This window comes from Schistocerca gregaria, chromosome 1, assembly GCF_023897955.1.
Source record: "Schistocerca gregaria isolate iqSchGreg1 chromosome 1, iqSchGreg1.2, whole genome shotgun sequence".
Taxonomy (NCBI): domain Eukaryota; kingdom Metazoa; phylum Arthropoda; class Insecta; order Orthoptera; family Acrididae; genus Schistocerca; species Schistocerca gregaria.
The window spans coordinates 996,224,304-996,245,161 of NC_064920.1; the positions used below are offsets into that span (position 1 = coordinate 996,224,304).

Below are 20,858 nucleotides of genomic sequence, written 5' to 3' on the forward strand. Positions count from 1 at the left end.
TGTGGCCGAGCGGCTCTAGGCGCTCCAGTCCGGAACCGCGCTGCTGCTACGGTCGCAGGTTCGAATCCTACCTCGGGCATGGACGTGTGTGATGTCCTTAGGTTAGTTAGGTTTAAGTAGTTCTAAGTCTAGGGGACAAATGACCTCAGATGTTAAGTCCCATAGTGCTTAGAGCCATCTGAACCATTTTTGAACAGGAGGAACACGACCTCACCATAACAAGCACACAGACAACAGGACACCAATCCTCACGAGCACAGTTCGGACACCAACACAACGACGCACACAACACATCCAACCATCACTGGAACAGCTGAGACACAAGCCAACCCTCACCAGACGCCAACACAAGCCCCAGTGGCGGCCAACACACCCAACAACTCACAGGCCGACACGCCCGACATTATCTTAACATACCGGAGAATAATGGAGACATTATTCACCGGATTCACGGCCACCGAAATAGTCATGGGGATTATGGCGTGTGTCACACAACTCTTCACGCAGTTCATGTCGGTCTCGCTCAACTGGACTAGCATCCAAGCCTCTATGATGCTATTATTTACACCACTACATTGATAATCACCACACCACCCCGAAATGCAGTCGCTAACACAAACTCACAGATCCTGTTGCGGAACGCCAACGGGATCGCAAACAATAGAGCCGAAATAGTCGCGTTCATGGAGCGAAAGGGTATCCGAATCGCCCTAGTGAACGAAACACTGCTTACGCTTCGCAAACAGCTAAACATCCTAGGCTATTGCGTTTATCGTACCGACCGAGCGGATGGTAGGAAGGGAGGCGGTACAGCAATCATCGTACACAAAGACCTAGAACACACGAACATCGAGCTCACTGCGCTTGAGAGACTAGAGGCGACGGCCGTCAGGGTCAAGTTCAAAGGAGCCAACACCGCACTGGTATCGCTGTACAATCCTCCTACAGACATAGTAATACGCGCTATCAGCACAGTTCTCAACAAAGCTCTTTCTCAAGGAGTTCCGTGCGGGTTGGGGGAGTGGCTATGTACGTAAAAAAACAGTATTCCATTTGAGTTCATAGACGTATCACGACACTGCACTGAACAGATATTTGAATGTTGTGCAGGGGCAGTTGAATTTAGTGAAACTAAACTTCTAATTTTTGTTGTTTATAGGTCCCCTAACTCCGACTTCAGAGCATTTCTGCTCAAGTTACAGAGGGTTCTTGATTCACTTTGTAGGAAGTGCCAGAAATGAGTTATATGTGGTGACTTAAATATTAATTGTGTATATGATGGTGCAAGAGGAAGGGTATTGGTAGATCTAAATTCATATGATCTGATGCAGACTGTGGTTTATTTTTCAACTAGGGTGCAGGGGAACAGTAGCACAGCCATAGACAATGTTTTTATTCATTCTTCATTACTAGATGGTCATTCTGTGAGTAGAAGCGTGAATGGCCTTTCAGATCATGATGCACAAGTTTTAACACTAAAACGCTTTTGTACTCAAACCAATGTCATATTTAATTACGAACTATGTAGGAAAGTTAATCCAACAGCAATAGAGAGATTTTAAATTTTGTCAAGGTACAATAGTGGCAGGATATTTATAGAGCCAATAACATAGATGATAATTGCAATGCTTTCCTTAACACATTTCTCATGCTCTTTGACAGTTGCTTTCCTTTAGAACGTTCTAAATGGGGTACTAGCAGTAATAAGCAGCCCAGGTGGCTGACTAGTGGGATAAGGATATCTTGTAGAACAAGATATGTTAGAAGATATGTTAGAAGTAGTCACAATCAAGCTACAGTAGCCCATTACAAACAGTACTGTAAGGTGCTTAAAAATGTTATTAGGAAGCCAAAGAGAATGTGGTATGCAAATACGAGTAGAATAGCTAATTCACAGGATAAAATTAAAACCATATGGTCAGTTGTGAAGGAAGTGTCTGGTCAGCAGCACAAGGTCGACAATATAAAGTCAGTTCGCAGTAAAAATATTTCTGTTACTGATAAATCAGATATATGTACAGTATTTAACAATCATTTGCTTAACATTGCTGGTGAATTAAATAAAAATTTAGTTTCTACAGGAAATCATATAAATTTCTTAGTAAATGCCTTTCCGAGATTGATGTCTGAAATACTCCTCTGTGATACAGACAAGAGGGAGATTGAGTCAATAATTAAATCACTGAAGACTAGGGACTCTCATGGTTATGATGGAGTGTCTAGCGGAATATTAAAGTACTGAGCTGCACATGTTAGCCCTGTATTTAGCCATATTTGTAATTTTTCCTTCAGGAATGGTTAGTTTCCTGAGCGATTAAAGTACTCAGTAGTAAAGCCGCTTTATAAAAAGGGATAAAGGGCTAATGTAGATAATTTTAGACCTATTTCTATGCCATTAGTGTTTGCAAAAGTCATTGAAAAGGCTGTGTATGTAAGGATAATTGATCATTTTATATCACACGATTTGCTATCAAATGTACAGTTCGGTTTTAGAAGTCGTCGTTTGACAACTGAAAATGCTATATTCTCTTTTCTGGATGTGCTAAAGAAAAGGTTTCGAACGCTTGGCATATTTTTTGATTTAACTAATGCATTTGATTGTGTTGATCATAAAATATTGCTCCAGAAGTTGGACGATTACGGAATACGGGGAGTAGCTCACAATTGGTTCTCCTCTTACTTTAGTAACAGGCAGCAAGAGGTCATTATTCACAATGTTCATAACGGCTGTGATGTGGGTCTGAGTGGGGTACTGTCAAGGTGGGGGGGGGGGGGGGGGGGGGCAGGAATCAGTGTTGGGGCTTCTCCTGTTCCTTATTTATATAAATGGTATGCCCCCTAGTTTTACGGGTAACTCTAAAATATTTCTGTTTGCTGATGACACTAGCTTGATGGTAAAGGATGTTGTGTGCAACATTGGCTCGGTTTCAAATAGTGCAGTACATGACCTAAGTTCATGGCTTGTAGAAAATAAACTAACGCTAAATCACAGTAAGACTCAGTTTTTACAGTTTCTAACACACAATTCAACAAAACCTGACGTTTTAATTTCACAGAACGGGCATATGGTTATTGAAACTGAACAGTTCAAATTTCTAGGTGATCAGATAGTCAGTAAGTTGTTGTGGAAATCCCACGTTCAGGATCTTGTTCAAAGACTTAATACTGCCATTTTTACTATTCGAACGGTATCAGAAGTGAGTGATCGTTCGATACGAAAATTAGTCTACTTTGCTAATTTTCATTCACTTATGTCGTATGGTATTATGTTTTGCGGTAACTCTTCCCATTCTAGAAGGATATTTTTGGCTCAGAAACGGGCGGTTCGGGCAGTAAGTGGTGCAAGTTCACGAATCTCTTGTCGACCCCTGTTCACGAGTCTGGGTATTTCGGCATTGGCCTCTCAATATATATATTCCTTACTGTCATTTCTTGTTAACAATATTTGCTTATCCCAAGAGTAAGCAGCTTTCACTCGGTTAATACTCGGCACAAATCAAACATGCATTTGGATCGGACTTCCTTAACTCTTGTGCAAAAAAGTGTGCAGTATACTGATACATCCATTTTCAATAAGCTACGAAGCGAATTCAAAAACCTTGGCAGTAATTCACGCGCTTTCAAATCCAAACGGAAGAGTTTCCTCATGGTTCACTCCTTCTATTCTGCCGAGGCGTTTCTTGAAAAATTAAGCTGATTCTTATTGTACTGTTGATGACGTTTACTTAAACTTTTGGACTGACTTTTTTCGGGTTCATAAACATTTATATTTATCTGTTTTACTTCTATGTTGTAATTACATGTACTGACACGTTCCATGACGTTGGAGATTTGTTCCCCAATTTGGTCCTACGGAACTTGACGTGTAAATAAATAGCACCGCGGGTAATCGCTGCTGGAGATCTAACCGCCATTGGAACTCACGAATACGAACCTACAACGGCAAGACACTACAAGAACACGCACTAGGACCAAATTACATTATACTTGGGCCGGATGTCCCCACGAACGTGCCTATACAGGCCCGATACAAGCCAGACGTGCTATACATAGCCCTCATCAAGGGCGTCACCTGCACACTCAACCTTATGGTTGAAAACTATCTGGACTCAGACCACATGCCTGTAATACCGCATAAGGAAGAAACACTACAGGACACAGAACCATGCAGGATACCGAACTACAAGCGCGCGAATTGGGCACTGTTCAAGGAAGCGCTTGATTGTCGTATTCCTGACACCCACGAAATTAACAACACGCAACAAGTCGATGAGGCTGTAGAGGCTCTTACTACTGCCGTCCATGACGCAATGACTGACGCCATTCCACGTACATCACCAAAACAACACTCGACGGCCCTGTCCCAGGAGATCCTGGGCCTTATCTCAACGAGGAACCGCCTCCGGAGATACTGGCAGGGTAGCAGGCGCCAGTTCTATAAACTGCACGTCAACAGACTCAGGGTTATAATAAGGGGCAAAATACAAACATTTAGAAACGGACAATGGGGACAGAAACTCGCTGGGCTAGACACCACACATCTTGGCGTGTGTAGCTAGGCAGACACTTCAGCAGGGAGCAACATTACATTCCCACTCTACAAGGACCAGACGGCCCAGCTTACTCTGCGTCGGAGAATGCAGAGCTTATGGCCACAACACGTGCAGCGCCTTTAACGCCGAATCTGGCTCCTTCAGATCCAGTATTCACACTTGAAACGGACCAGGAGGTTACACGTCTTGTAGCCCAGTCCACGCGAGCCGAAATTAGACGCACTAGCACAAATGAAATTATGTGGACTATCAAGCATACCAATGTTAGGAAAGCCCCTGGGTCTGGTGGCACACAAAACCGTGTCATCCATACCTTACGCACATAACGAATGCCATCTTAATACACAAACACTTCCCTGACTTTTGGAAGGCGGCCAAGGTCCCGGTGTTCAGGAAGCCAGTGAAAGACCACTCCCTCCCACAAAATTACCGACCCATAATATTAAAACGCATCACTACGCTCTGCATCGTCAATGACACCCTAAGATGGGGGCAATTCGGCTTTAGGAAGCACCACTCAACAACACAACAACTCCTCCGCGTAGTCGAACATATAACACACGCCTACAACATGAACAAAGCCACAGGGGCCGTGTCCCTGGACATCGAAAAAGCTTTCGACCGTCTTTGGTACAACGGCCTTATACGCAAACTAAGCGAAGCTGGTATCCCGGACGGACTCGTACGTCTCATATACTCACATCTCACGAACAAATGTTTCAACACTGACGTGCCGAGCAAACATCAACACAACACGGTATCCAAGCTGGAGTACCCTAGGGAAGCATCCTAGGACCCATCTCGTTCAACTTGTACATAACGACTTCGCAGCAACACAAAACATGACATTAGCCATCTACGCGGATGACGCAGCCATCCTTGCGCAAGATTGGAAACCGTGGAACATTAATTCACGAATACAGACAGCACTCAGAACTGCCGAGCCTTGGTTGATACGATGGCGTATTAAAGTAAACGCCGACAAGTGCGAAGCAGTTCTGCTTACATGCGGACCGAAACTAATGCGCAAACATCACCACAGTAGACAGATAACTGTACATACACACCCAATACGTTTCCGAGAGAAAGTCAGGTATCTCAGTGTCTGGCTGGACCGGAAACTTACATGGGGGGACCACATCGAATATGTTGCCAACAGAGCGCACGCGAGGCTAAAAAACTCTACCCAATGCTCAACAGGGAAAGCACACTGAATAGGAGGGAGTCGAGGTCCATATACATGACACAGATTAGACCTCTGATGACGTACGCAGCTGCCGTCTGGGGATATGCAGCTCCTACACGCCTGCGCCGCCTGTAGATCAGACAGAACAAAGTGCTACGAATCATTAGCAATGATCCACACTACACACGCACTGTGGATCTTCACAATGAATACCGCCTTGAAACCCTCAAGGAAGTATTCAAAAAATACGCCACACGACTGTACAGGAACTCGAGACACTCAAACAATCCTTTCATCCTTACTCTGGGTAACTATGATCACAACCATAGGTGGAAGCCTAAGTGGCCAAAGACACTACTAGCTAGTGCATAACCACCTATGACAAGCTACCATACACCAACAAGCGACAAACGTCGGCAAGCCCCTGCATATCAGCAACGTTGACTGGATATACCAGCTACTATTAAGCCGACTAACAGGCTACAGCAGGGAAACCGAGGAGCTCGCCCACTGACGCACAAACAAATCACCAACGTCACCCCACACTGTGCATCTGATATATGACCTACCGGACACAAAACGATGGTGAAACTGTTACAGTTTGCTGACGCTGACCAAGAGATCAACACCGGAACCCCGCAGCATCCGCCGAGTAACAGCACCGCACAACGTCAAAGGTATCGACATCCATAATACCCACTACTAACAAAACCTACCCTTGCATGACCTGCCGCAGGCAGCAGGAAATCTGCTGCTGCTCTTACTACCCGACCCAACTAACCCAGAGGTTTTTTCTCCTTGGCTCTTGAGTTGGCACTTTTTTTCCCTCTGCCCTTCAAACCGCTACCCTTTGTTCGACTTTCGACCCAATCTATCTCCAGATCAGCGCGTACTAATGGTTAACCATAACCAGACGTATGCAAACATCGCAATACCCACATCTTGCGACACCTCACAAACTAACCCTTATGCAGACATGGCAGTAGACCTTTTGAGGTGGCCATCATGCCGGTGTGGGCGTGGAGGGGTTCCACCTCTTGTTAAAATAAATTCTAAATCGATCACGCGACTGTGGGGGCGGGCGTTATGAGCATGTTTATAGTGGCCCCTATAGCAACAACAAAGGAAGAGCGTTCTAAAATAGCTGTAATTGAAAAGGAAACGACTTACTCGTCTTCAACGTTATCGTCATGAGAAATTCCATTTGATGTTTATGCTGCGGGAAGCATTCCCTTTTTGCCGTAACTCTGCCAATGTCACGCAAAAATATGGGTAGAGTGTCACATTTCCGTAAAAATTCAAACTATTTTCTACATTTCATAAGCATCGAATTAGATTCTTCCACTTGAGCTAATCGGCCGAAGAAACGTTAACAATACCATACATCCCACTCGCTACGGTCATAAATCGTTTGGGTTTTCCTAGCATCTCACAAATAATTTACCATAACTGTAAAATGTAAACTTTCACGGCCGGAACTGTCATGATTAATAAAATTCTTTTCCGGGCTATTATGCCGTGGTCTGATGGATTTCGCATTGTAAACCAACGTTTCGTCCCCATCTGCGGAGGACATCTTCAAGGGGGTTCGTGGCTTCTGTTAACCTCCGAAACACACACTGTCTCACTACTGACTGCAGCAAATTTTTGTTTTCGCGTGCTCCCGCGCATAGGCGTGACGTCACATGTTTTGAATACGCGAGCGCAATTGGCCGTTGTCGGTTGCCGCCGTCCGCTGTTGCTATCATCCCATGGCGGAAGACTGGTACACATCTTCTTCAGCACCGGCATCCAGATGTCATTTAATTTCACGCCCTCCTCCTTCCTATTAAAATTCCTGGGGTGTGGAAGGAGGAGGGAGTGAAATTAAATGACATCTGGATGCCGGTGCTGAAGAAGATGTGTACCAGTCTTCCGCCATGGGATGATAGCAACAGCGGACGGCGGCAACCGACAACGGCCAATTGCGCTCGCGTATTCAAAACATGTGACGTCACGCCTATGCGCGGGAGCACGCGAAAACAAAAATTTGCTGCAGTCAGTAGTGAGACAGTGTGTGTTTTGGAGGTTAACAGAAGCCACGAACCCCCTTGAAGATGTCCTCCGCAGATGGGGACGAAACGTTGGTTTACAATGCGAAATCCATCAGACCACGGCATAATAGCCCGGAAAAGAATTTTATTAATCAATTTACCATAACGCCCGCCACCACAGTCACGTAATCGATTTAGAATCGCAAGTTCGATATCTATCGTTTCGAGCCCGCGGCTTCGATAGGCAAACATTCTTGGAAATTATCCATTCCTATGTATCGATATTTCGATATATCGCTGTGTGCTCTCGCTATACTAGTTTGTTTTGGTTATGGAGTAGTGTTTATACGTGTTGGATGTAGTAGGATTATTTGTTGTGTAAACGAAGTCATACGAAGACTGAGGATGTGCGTTAGTTGTTGATATGGCGTAGTCACACGTTTCACTATATAAATAAGTGTTTTTGTCTGAGTGCTTTCCTCAAACTATTTAAATTATGCAAGCTATGGACTCAGCACAAAGTTCGCAGCAGTGCTCATCTGCCGAAATCGACATGAAAGAGACTACGGAAGAAAATGCCGCCAAGAACATACAGCGGAAAACCCCAGTTTGCTTGATTATCCTAGGAATGGCAGGATCAGGAAAATCAACTCTTGTGCAGAGGCTTACATTGCATTTACATGCGAAGAAGAAGCCTCCCTATGTGATCAATCTCGACCCAGCTTGTCATGAGGTTTCCTATCCAGCAAATATTGGTAAGTTCATCTCTTTATTAGTGTAACGTTGAAATGATTTGTAGTGAAATAAAGCAATGCATAATTTTTTTATTAATACGTTTACAAAGAAAAAAAAGCAGTTGTGTGATACAGTGTAGTACCAGCTAAAGTGTTTAGTTTGAACAAATATTGATATTTTTTTCCTTCAGTATGCGTGAACATTCTGTGTACTAATAGGTTCTAACAGAATAAATAAATGTAAAGGGTAACGTATATCGACATTAGTGGTAGGTCTGCTTAAGCAAGTCAAGTTCCACGGAAACAATTTCTACTAGTCCAGAGTAATTGAACGATATTTTGCTTACCTATACGTCACATGGTCAAAAGTGGTGGAAATTCATAACTCCCTTTGCACCGTAAGTGTTAACACTGAAAAAAGAAAAAAAAATATTATTTGTGAATTTTTCATGACACAATGTCTTCATTGTTTACTTGTAGATTAAATGGTAGGCTGCAGCACCTTCAGCATAAGTGTGTAATTTTTCTACACCTAACAATCCACACAGTTTTTTTGCAGATACTACCTGTAAGCAAAGATAGGCTAAATGAAATTTTTTAGTCGCGGGGATGCAGTCTCTTGAAAACAGTGTAAAAGTGCACCGAAACTTGTAGTCAGCAACCCACTGTGGGAACTATTACAAATTATTAAATTAAAATACTAATCAGTTTTGATCTCAAGGATTTATTAAAAAATTAATACTCACATGTCGAAATGGTAACTGATTTCCATTTTACCAAAAATGATCTTGAGAACAGTTACCAGTGGTGGCCTTCAGCACATGGTAATGCTCAAGCTTTTGTCTCTGTTCACCATCTGATGAGACTGGTCTGTAGTTGATTTTTGCTAAAATAGAAACCAGTTAAAATAATGATATGTATTTAATTTGTAATAAGTCTTTGCATTCAAGACTGATTAGTATCATAATTATCTATCAGATCACTATTCTTTTCCAGCAATGTTTTCAAAAGTTATTGTTATAACTTATTTCAACAATCCCCCTCCCCCTTACATTCTGTACATTTTTTGTGTGTTTGGACTTTTTGGACATTAATTCACAGAAATCCTAGCACTTCAAGCCATTTTTCAATGTTGTATTTAGTTTCATTCTTCACTGTATAAATTTGCTATGCTAGAATGCCTGACGAAGCAGTTTTGGGTTAACTGCAGCTACAACTCTACAATTGAAAATTAATACTTATTCAGACAAACGTTAATTGTACCTCCTAGTGTAGGATATCATGACAAGGATGTGAGGGATAATTAAACTAGAAAAGACAGAAAATTTTAAGTGTCCTTATTAATTAGAAAATGAAAACCAGTATGAATTTGTAAAACAATTCTTGACTTGAGTAATACATATATTACTACTGCTGTATATGTTGGAAACAGCCCATTCAAAACCAAACACTTTGTACCTGCTGTATATGTTGGAAACAGCCCATTCAAAACCAAACACTTTGTACCTTACTGGGCATTACAGAAGCATCTGATTCCACCCATCCCCTTTGACCCATGACATCATCAGTGTGACGTCAATGATGTCACTACATACACATGCCAACAAATGCAAACACAAATAAGAATGGCGCAATAACGTCTCACTTCATAAATAAAATGAAACTAATGGAACAACCATGGAAAATTGGGGGTTTAGGGCGGGGACAAGCTAAATAAACAACAATAAAAGAACACCACTCCACCCAAAACAAAAAATTAATTTATAGCAGTCTGCTACACCAACAAAACCACAGGAATCGACGCTTCTCTTGACCTATATAGGTCAGGCGCAGCTACTGATACCAAAAATCAAGACCTACAAGCCCAAAAAGTGGAATCAGAGATTTCCCTTGATCTATATAGCGCAACTGCAGCTATCAATACAAAAAAACCAACACCTACAACTCCAAAAAATGGAACCAAAGCCCCAACAACTTAAAAACCCAAATACCTCAGATTCACTACACCAATTAAAATCCAAGTGACCAACTGTAAATATAAGACATACAAAACATCTCAAATACTATAGAATGAAACCAAAATAATAATTACTTACCAATAAAAGACTGGCAATACACACACACACAACGCCACATGTACATATCCTGGACCTGAGCCTCCTGCACTCTTGTGAACCTCATGTTGTTGCCACAAACATGACACCTAATAACATATTCAGCAATAAGAACAAACATCTGCAGAAAGTGTGTGACAGTCATCATATCATCACCCATCTCAGAACATAATGGTATGTTCATGAACTTCAATGCCATATCCATACCTAACAAAAAAGCAGTTGGCATAGTCCATATCAATTCAGGCAGGCTAGGAAAAAATCTTACCTTCATAGTGTCGGATCTTACTAAATTTAGCATACATTAAAATGAAGGACTAACTAAAAAAGATGAATTTTTTTGTATTCTCCAAAAAAATTTCTGCTCTGCCCTGCATTTGGACTTACCTGTCAAAGTTCTTTTACTATAGCATTGTGAACTTTTTTGTGATTTAGGGAAATTTTTTTTCCAAATATGCCATTCCATAAAATTTTGATTTTTTTTCTGTTGATTACTACCATATAGTTCTACATTCCCTGAAAAAGAAAGCTTCCACTTTTAGGTTTTATAAACAACTGAAATTTTTACCATACATAAAAACTGTTTAATTACCACATTATCGCATAACACGCTCATAAAAATCCAAACCTAGGCTTATTTAAAATAATTTTAGTTTTGAAGGATGAGCAAGAGACTCATTTTTCAAGCATTTTAAGTGGTTCCAAAATGTATGTGAAAGATCCAGTGACTTAAAGGTTTCAATTTATGTAACTTCTGTGCACTCTATTTTGTACTGAAATAGGGCATTCAGTGAACTAAAAATGTGTTCCACTGCTTCAGTATTGTCCTTTGATATAAAGTGATGCCTTGTTGTTGATCCAATAGCAACTGGAGCACATACAATCTTCGAAACATTGTGAACAGGAAGTCAGTACTGATGACGTTGTTGCTGTCCTTCAGCTGGAAACCAATATCCAGTAGCTGGTCCATGTGGTAACATAAAGTTCACCACAATTTCGTTTAACTCATAACTGGTGCCAATAATCTCTGCAGTACACCAGTCACAGTCATACACACTCACCACAAACATCCCTTTTCTCAGATTGTGTATCTGAATATTATCCTGCTGTTCTGAGGTGTTGACTGAACAAGCTAAGTTTCTTCTTTCTTGCTCTTTCAAGTGCACGCAGTATGAGCTCACCCATCACTTTGAGTCCAAAAATGTGTCTTCTGATTTCCTTTCACAGGAGTAACTTGTTTGGACCATTCTTCTTTTTTCTGCTCACGTAATTCTTCAATTTCCTCTTTGGAGAAAAGAATGAGGGCTGTGGATGTGTAACATTTCATGACTCTCGTAAAATCTTCAGCAGTCTGAATTTCAGCTGTATTTGGTCTGGAAATATTATGTTTTGCAGCATGGTGCTTCAGCAGGGCTCCTATACCATCACAAGGCCCTTTCCCAGGACCAGTAGCACTTTATAACCAGATGCAGCACAAGCAACTTACTCAGTCCAAACAGCAGGTAATGATTTTTAAAATGACTAGGAGCACCATCAAAAATAATGATGATCTTCTCTGCCCCTGTTTGCAGTTGAAGAATTTTGCCCATTGCTAGCAAAGCATGTGCTGAGTCATGTCTTGTGTCATCACTTATAAGTGCAACACTTGTGGTCTTGTTTTGAAAATATGTCACCTGTTCATTACTCCAATGATACCCTTGTACTTCTTGTGGGAGAATTACAGACCAGGGAAATACGGAAGCGTCCGATCCCGCCTGTCTGCTTTGATGCATGACGTCACAAATACGGCAGAAATGACCATAAACCACGATTCCAATATGGCCCGTATAAAGTCGGTACGTACACATTATGAGTACGAAAATACATCGAAAAACATACACATACACTTTCCACAAAAAGCCTAATGACACTAACGGGACAAGTGTGGAAAATGGGGTGTTTTTGGGAGGGGACAAACTAAATATAAACAAAGATTCCAAGACTTACCAAGCGGGAAAGTGCCGGTAGACAGGCACGATAAATAAAACACACAAACACACACACAAAATTTCTAGCTTTCGCAACCGACGGTTGCTTCTTCAGGAAAGAGGGAAGTAGAGGGAAAGACGAAAGGATGTGTGTTTTAAGGGAGAGGGTAAGGAGTCATTCCAATCCCGGGAGCGGAAAGACTTACCTTAGGGGGAAAAAAGGACAGGTGTACACTCGCGCACACACACACATATCCATCCGCACATACACAGATACAAGCAGTCATAAAGAAATTATCTTTCAAATAAAAATAACTCTAATAAAATATCTAGAACTGTTTTAAACAGTTTTCCGAAATTCTCATCTTCAAAATGGTGTTCACAGTCTCATCTTTGGCAACCTGTATCTTGGGGCAGAAATTTTTTTGGAGAAAACCAAAAATACATGTTTCTTACTTACTCCTGAATTTTAACATACGCTAAATTCAATAACATCCGAGACTATGAATGTAACCCCCCACCCCTCCTGCCTGAAGTAATACGGATTATGCCAGTTAAAAATTCTCTTCTAGTCTGAACTAGTTATCGTCCATGTTTCACTTCCATACATGGCTACACTCCAGACAAATACTTTCAAAAAAGATTTTCTGATACTCGAATCTGCACTTGATGTTAACAAATTTCTCTTTTTCAAAAAGGCTTTCCTTGCCATTGCCAGTCAACATTTTATAGCCTCTCTACTTCGACCATCATCAGTTATTTTGCTCCCCAGATAGCAGAACTCATCTATTACTTTAAGTGTCTCATTTCCTAATATAATTCCCTCAGCATCACCTGATTTAATTTGACTACATTCCATCATCCTCGTTTTGCTTTTGTTGATGTTCATCTTATATCCTCCTTTCAAGACACTGTCCATTGTGTTCAACCGCTCTTCCCAGTCCTTTGCTGTCTCTGACAGAAGTACAGTGCCATCGGAAAACCTCAAGGTTTTTATTTCTCCTCCATGGATTTTAATTCCTACTCCAATTTTTTCTTTCGTTATCTTTACTGCTTGTTCAGTATACATACTGAATAACATTGGGGATTGGCAACAACCCTGTCTCACTCCCTTCCCAACCACTGCTTCCCTTTCATGCCCCTCGACTCTTTATAACTGCCACCTGATTTCTGTACAAATTGTAAATAGCCTTTTGCTCCCTGTATTTGATACCTGCCACCTTCAGAATTCGAAAGAGAGTATTCCAACCAACATTGTCGAAAGCCTTCTTTGAGTCTTCAGATGCTTGAAACATAGGTTTGTCTTTCCTTAATCTAAGATAAGTTGTAGGGTCAGTATTGCCTCCCATGTTCCAACATTTCTACAGAATCCATACTGATCTTCACTGAGTTCGGCTTCTACCAGTTTTTCCTTTCATTTGTAAGGAGTTCATGTTAGTATTTTGCAGCAGTGACATATTAAACTGATAGTTCAGTAATTTTCACATCTGTGAATACCTGCTTTCTTTGGGATTGGAATTATTATATTCTTCTTGAAGTCTGCGGGTATTTCACCTGTCTCATACATCTTGTTCACCAGGTGATGGAGTTTTGTCAGGGCTGGCTCTCCCAAGGCTATCAGTAGCTCTGATGGAATGTTCTCTACTCCCGGTGCCTTGTTTCGACTTAGGTCTTTCAGTGCTCTGTCAAATGCTTCACACAGTATCATATCTCCCATTTCATCTTCGTCTACATCCTCTTCCATTTCCATAATATTGTCCTCAAGTACATCACCCTTATATAGACACTCTACATACTCCTTCCACCTTTCTGCTTTCCCTTCTTTGCTTAGAACTGAGTTTCCATCTGAGCTCTTGATATTCATACAAGTGATTCTCTTTTCTCCAAAGGTCTCTTTAATTTTCCCGTAGGCAGTATCTATCATAGCCCTACTGATATATACCTCTACATCCTTACATTTTGCCCTAGCCATCCCTGCTTAGCCATTTTGCACTTCCTGTCGATCTGTTACCCAAGGATTCCTACTAGCCCTCATCTTTTTACCTGCTTGATCCTCTGCTGCCATCAATATTTCATCTCTCAAAGTTACCCTTTCATCTTCTACTGTATTTCATTCCCCTGTTCCTGTCAGTCATTCCCTAATACTCCCTTTTAAACTCTCTACAGCCTCTGGTTCTTTCAGTTTATCCAGATCCCATCTTCTTAAATTCCCATCATTTCATAGTTTCTTCAGTTTTAGTCTACAGTTCATAACTAAGAGATTGTGGTCAGAGTCCACATCTGCCCCTGGAAATATCTTACAATTTAAAATCTGATTCCTAAATCTCTGGCTTACCATTATGTAATCCATCTGAAATCTTCCAGTGTCTCCAGGCCTCTTCGATGTATACAACCTTCTTTCATGATTTTTAAACCAAGTGTTAGCTGCGATTAAGTTATTTTCTGTGCAAAATTCTACCAGGCAGCTTCCTCTTTCATTCGTTATCCCCATTCCATATTCGCCTACAACTATTCCTTCTCTTCCTTTTCCTACTGTCAAATACAAGTCCCCCATGACTATTAAATTTTAGTCTCCCTTCACTATCTGAATAATTTCTTTTCTCTCATCATACATTTCTTCAATCTCTTTGTTGTGTGCAGAGCTACTTGGCATATAAACTTGTACTACTGTGGTAGGCGTGGGCATCATGTCTATCTTGGTTACAATAATGCGTTCACTAAGCTGTTTGCAGTAGCTTACCCGTGCTCCATTTTTTAAACTCATTAATAAACCTACACCTGCATTACCCCTATTTGCTTCTGTCTTGGTCCTCCTGCAACCAAACTTCACTAATTCCCACTATATCTAACTTAAATCTATCCATTCCTCTTTTTAAATTTTCTAACCTACCTACTATATGAAGGAATCTGACATTCCACACACTGATCCGTAGAATGCCAGTTTTTTTTCCTCCTGATAACAATGTCCTCCTGAATGGTCCCTGCCTGGAGATTCGAATGGGGGGCTATTTTACCTCAGGAATATTTTACCCAAGAGGACGCCATTATCAACTAACCACACAGTAAAGATATATGCCCTCGGGAAAAATTACAGTTGTAGTTTCCCCTTTCTTTCAGCCGTTCGCAGTACCAGCACAGCAAGGCTGGCGGTTAATGTTACAAGACCAGATCAGTCACTCATCCATGCTGTTGCTCCTGCAACTACTGAAAATGCTGCTGCCCCGCCTCAGGGACCACATGTTTGTCTGGCCTCTCAACAGATACCCCTCCATTGTGCTTGCACCTATGGTACGGCTATCTGTATCGCAGAGGCACGCAAGCCTCCCCACTAGCGGCTAGGTCCAAGGTTCATTGGGGTGGGGGGATTTAGTGTATCAAAGCAAAAGCTGAAATTCTTAACTCCATTTTCAAATGTTCTTTTATAAAAGGAAACTCTTGAGAATTGCCTCAATTTAATCTTCGTACCACTGGAAAGATGAGTGAAATAAGTATAAGTGCCAATGGTTTTGAGAAACAGCTGAATTCATTGAAATTGAACAAAGCTCCAGGGCCTGATGGAATCCCTGTCAGATTCTTTACTGAACTTGTGGTTGAGTTAGCCCCTCTTCTAACTATGATCCATTGTAGATCCCATGGACTCACATTCAGGAGGACGACGGTTCAATCCTGCGTCTGGCCATCCTGATTTAGGTTTACCGTGATTTCCCTAAATCGCTCCAGACAAATGCCGGGATGGTTCCTTTGAAAGGGCACGGCCGACTTCCTTCCCCATCCTTCCCTAATCCGATGAGACCAATGACCTCGCTGTCTGGTCTCCTTCCCCAAACAACCCAACCCCATGAACAAAAAATAGCACCCAATTCTTTGAAAAAAGTGTAGGTCACACCCACCTACAGGAAGGGTAGTTTAAGTGATCCACAAAGCTACTGTCCAACATCCTTGACGTCATTTTGCTGTAGAATCTTTGAACATATTCTGAACTCAAATGTAATGTGGTGTATTGAACACAATGACCTCCCAAGTGCCAACCAGCATGGATTCCAAAATCACTGATCATGTGAGACCCAACTTGCACTTTTCTCGGATGACATACTGAAAGCTTTGGATCAAGGCAGTCAGGTAAATGGAGTATGTCTTGATTTCTGAAAAGCATTTGACTCAGTATAGCATCTACACTAATTGTCAAAAGTTTGATCACGTGTGGTATAAAGTGAAATTTGTTACGGGATTGATGACATTTTGGTAGGGAGGACAGAGCATGTTATCTTGGATGGAGAGTCATCATCAGATGTAGAAATAACTTCAGGTGTACCCCTGGGGAGTGTGTTGGTACTCATGCTGTTCATATTGTACATTAATTACCTTGCAGACAATATTAATAGCAACATTAGTGTTTTTGCTGATGATGCAGTTTTTGTAATGAAGTACGACCTGAAACAACCTGCATCAATATTCAGTCAGATCTTGATAAGATTTCAAAGTGGCACAGAGATTTGGAACTTACTTTAAATGTTCAGAAATGTAAAACTCTGCACTTCACAATACAAAAAACACAGTATCCTGTTACTATAACATCAGTGAGTCACTGTTGGAATCAGTCAGCTCATCCAGATACCTGAGTGTAACACTCTGTAGGTATATGAAATGGAATGCTCGCATTGGCTCAGCCACAGGTAAAGCAGGTGGTCGACTTTGGTTTATTGGCAAAATATTAGAGAAGTACAATCAGTCTACAAAAGAGACTTCGTACAAATCACTCATGCAACCAGTTCTAGAATATTGCTCAAGTGTGTGGAACCAGTACCAAATAGAACTAACAGGGGATATTGAAAGTATATAGAGAAGGGCAGCATCAATGGTCACAGGTTTGTTTAATCCACAGGAGAGTGTTACAGAGGTAATGAAGGGACTGAACTGGAAGACTCTTGAAGATAGATGTAAACTATCCTGACAAAGTCTGTTAACAAAGTTTCAAGAATTGGTGTTACATGGTGACTCTAGGAATACACTACAATCCCCTATTTATCACTCACATAGAAATAGTGAAAATAAGATTAAAATAATTACGGCACACACAGAAACATTCAAAGAATTATTCTTCCCACACTTCATACGTGAATGGAATAGGAAGAAAGCTTAATAATTGGTACAATGGGATGTACCCTCTGCCATGCACTTCATAGTGGTTTGCAGAGTATAGATGTAGATGTGGAAATCTAATTTCTGTAACGTACATACCGAAGCAAGCATTACAGATCACATTTGTTAGCTTCACCTGTTCGTAAGAAACTGTCACCTTTTAACCTAATGTTCTCTTTTTGTTTGTGCTCATATGACATCACACACAGAACCATCATGTTGTGGATAAAGCGAAGTATGGTATCTGTGTCTTTCATCTGTTGGTTTATAATAATCTAAGGTAGCCACGTTTGTAGAAAAGAATGCAAACATTCTTAGTATGGACATAATCACTGTATATCACATTTCTACCCAATTTTGTTTCACTGTAACCAGTAGTGATGCCGGATTCCAGCCTTATGGTTTGGCCAATGGCCAGAATGATTCATTGAGTATGGGACTATGACTCCCTCTAAAATAGCCACAGAAAATGAAAGATAAATAAAACAAAATGTAACAGTGGAATGTCAATTTCCAGAACAAATGTAAAAGGTAGTGAACAAGTATTATGTAAGCAAATGACATTCCATTTTGCTGCCAGAAGTGTTTCCACAAAAAGAACAGCATTGAGATAAAGAAAACAAGAAAAACAAATTAATGTACAAGCCAAACATGATTGTAACCAAGTTGTTTAATAAAAATGAAAAGGACCATATTACGGTAAATGTCACATTGCAACATCAGTAAACCATATAAAGATTTGCAGTGATGCCAAATAGCAATTGACATTGTTGCTGGATACAGGTTTGACAGATCTCTGGTTTCCAAGTGACTGGGAACTGCCACCCGCCATCTGTAGGTGTGAACTCAGTATGTGCTTGAGCAACCACTGTGCAGTGCTAAAATGTTGGCTCTCCCGGGGAATGGGGCTATTGTCTTCAGTGTGCAGGTCATGAAAATGGTACAAAATTCAAAGAAAAGGAAAAAAGGGAAAAAAGCTTAGAGAGAGTCTGAAAAATTGGACCTCCAACATCTGTAACTTTACACACTGTCAGTGTTCAGAATTAAAATGAAAAAATGTCATGTAACTGCTTTTAGCTGCTGATAGTTTGTTTATACAACCAGTTTTGAGTCATCTGACTATCATCAGGTTCATAAAAGCATTCACAGCATCATGTTACATGAAATATAAAATCATGAAGTGACAAAGCCATGAACAATACACCGTCATCATATCGTAGTACAAACTACATCCAGTGTGTAAACACTGTGCTATGGAATGTACACATTCATGTTAAATAGATTGACAATGTAACTTATATTACAATGTGATGGCATTATATTGTTATTATTTGATGATAACAATTTTATGTTTCACATAACATGATGCTGTGAATACTTTTAAGAACCTGATGATGAGCAGATGATTGAAACTGGTCATATAAATAAAGTATTATATCAGCAGTTTTTATAAAGAGCTATGAAGCACCATCTGCTCAAAATTAAAATGTAACATTTTCCTGCTCATTCTTTCTGTTTAGTGATTTGGATGTTGCTTAATACTTCCCAAACAAATTGCAGATTATTTCAGACAACCCCCGCACCCCCCTGCTCCCCCTTGCCTGCTTCATAAGAATAATTTGGGCCAATTCTCCATCATGATACCATCAGTCTTTTCACTGTAAATAGTTGATATTTAGGCAGTTGTAGAGGGATCAGTTAAGTGCTTTATGAAGGTATCATGATTACAGAAATGAAATAATACCACAAATAGAAGATAAATAGCATAATTTAGTTAGTTTGTAAGTCATGCTTGGGGCATGACATAAGATTTTTCACATTTCTTTATAAAGCATGCTGTACTACTCCTGCAACGCGAAAACACATCACTGAATGTGAGGCAATAATGTTTTCCCACTCTTGTAGCTTTTATTGGTGTACCTTGTAGTTTTTCCCGTTCAATAATACATTTTGATAGGATTTTTATGTGATTGTGGCAATCAGCTTCCTGGAGTAATGTCCTGTAAAGGCATGCAGTATATTGTGGAAGTGTTAAGAACTACACCTTCCACGATTTCCAAGGTACAGGGAAACTGGAGGCTATGCAAGGAGTCCAAGTTCAGACTTTAGAAGGACCACATCAGCAAGAGATGACTACTTCTTTCAACTTCAAGTTATCCACAACTATCGCACCACCTTGTTGGGGCATGATATTGGCTCCACCAAGTTCGAGGGGTGAGTGTTAGTGAAAGAACCGTTCGAAGAAGACTGTAGTAAGCAGATCTTCAATCTAGAAGACATTCTACAAGCCCAGAACTCAGCAGAGAACATCACACAGCTCAACTACATTTTGCAAGGGAATATCAATGCTGGAGAGCAGAACAGTAAGAGCGAGTATTGTTCACTGATGAGTTGCAATTTGGCTTGCAATCAGCTGACAATAGAAAGAGGGTCTGGAGGAGGCATGAGGAAAGGCATTCTCTTGCATTTCTGCATCCAGTGCACCTTTTCAGGATGGTTCTCTAATGGTGTGGGCAGGAGTTAGTATGACTGCAAGGACAGATTTGGTCTTCATGGAGCATGGGAGCCTTAGAGCACGTCAGTATGTGGGGAAAATCCTTTAGAAGCATGTTGTGCCTCTAACTCCATTTGTTGGTGATATTTTCACACTAATGCATGACAGTAAACAGCCTCATGTTGGGAGAATTGTGCAAGAGTTCTTGTAAGAAGGAGAGATTCATGCTATGACTTGGCCTGCTTGTTGCCTTAATCTGGATACTGTTGAGCATGCATGGCAGCAGCTGGGGAGATGGAGCCGCCAGCACTATTAAGAGACCTTGTAGGAGGTCTTCCCGACAGCTAGATGATTTCTCTAGAGAACACTGAAAAATTAATCTAGAGCTTGCCAGAAAGAATGGATGCTGTTATTGGTACAAGAAGAGGGGATGATACATGGTTTTGAAGATGTGAAGAGAGGTCTGTGATGTGTAGAAAACTGAAACAGAGGTACATTACCATCATGAGCTTCATCAAAATTTGCTTCAGATGTGAAGCCACTCATGTTACTTCTGCATCTGTGGCTTAATTGTTTATAATCATCTGTTTTCATTGTTAAACTTGTAGATGGGACTGAACCACAATATTTTATTATAA

General features: G+C 40.9%; 1 protein-coding gene across 1 annotated transcript in view; it reads left to right on the forward strand.

The window, feature by feature from the left end:
• The first annotated feature begins 7,852 nt into the window (after positions 1-7,852).
• Positions 7,853-20,858, forward strand: part of LOC126278441 (GPN-loop GTPase 1) — a 38,516-nt gene continuing 25,510 nt past the window's right edge. The window contains exon 1 of the mRNA XM_049978559.1: positions 7,853-8,527. Coding sequence (XP_049834516.1) covers positions 8,269-8,527 — 259 coding nt within the window. The 5' untranslated portion in view covers positions 7,853-8,268. The remainder of the gene's footprint in view (positions 8,528-20,858) is intronic.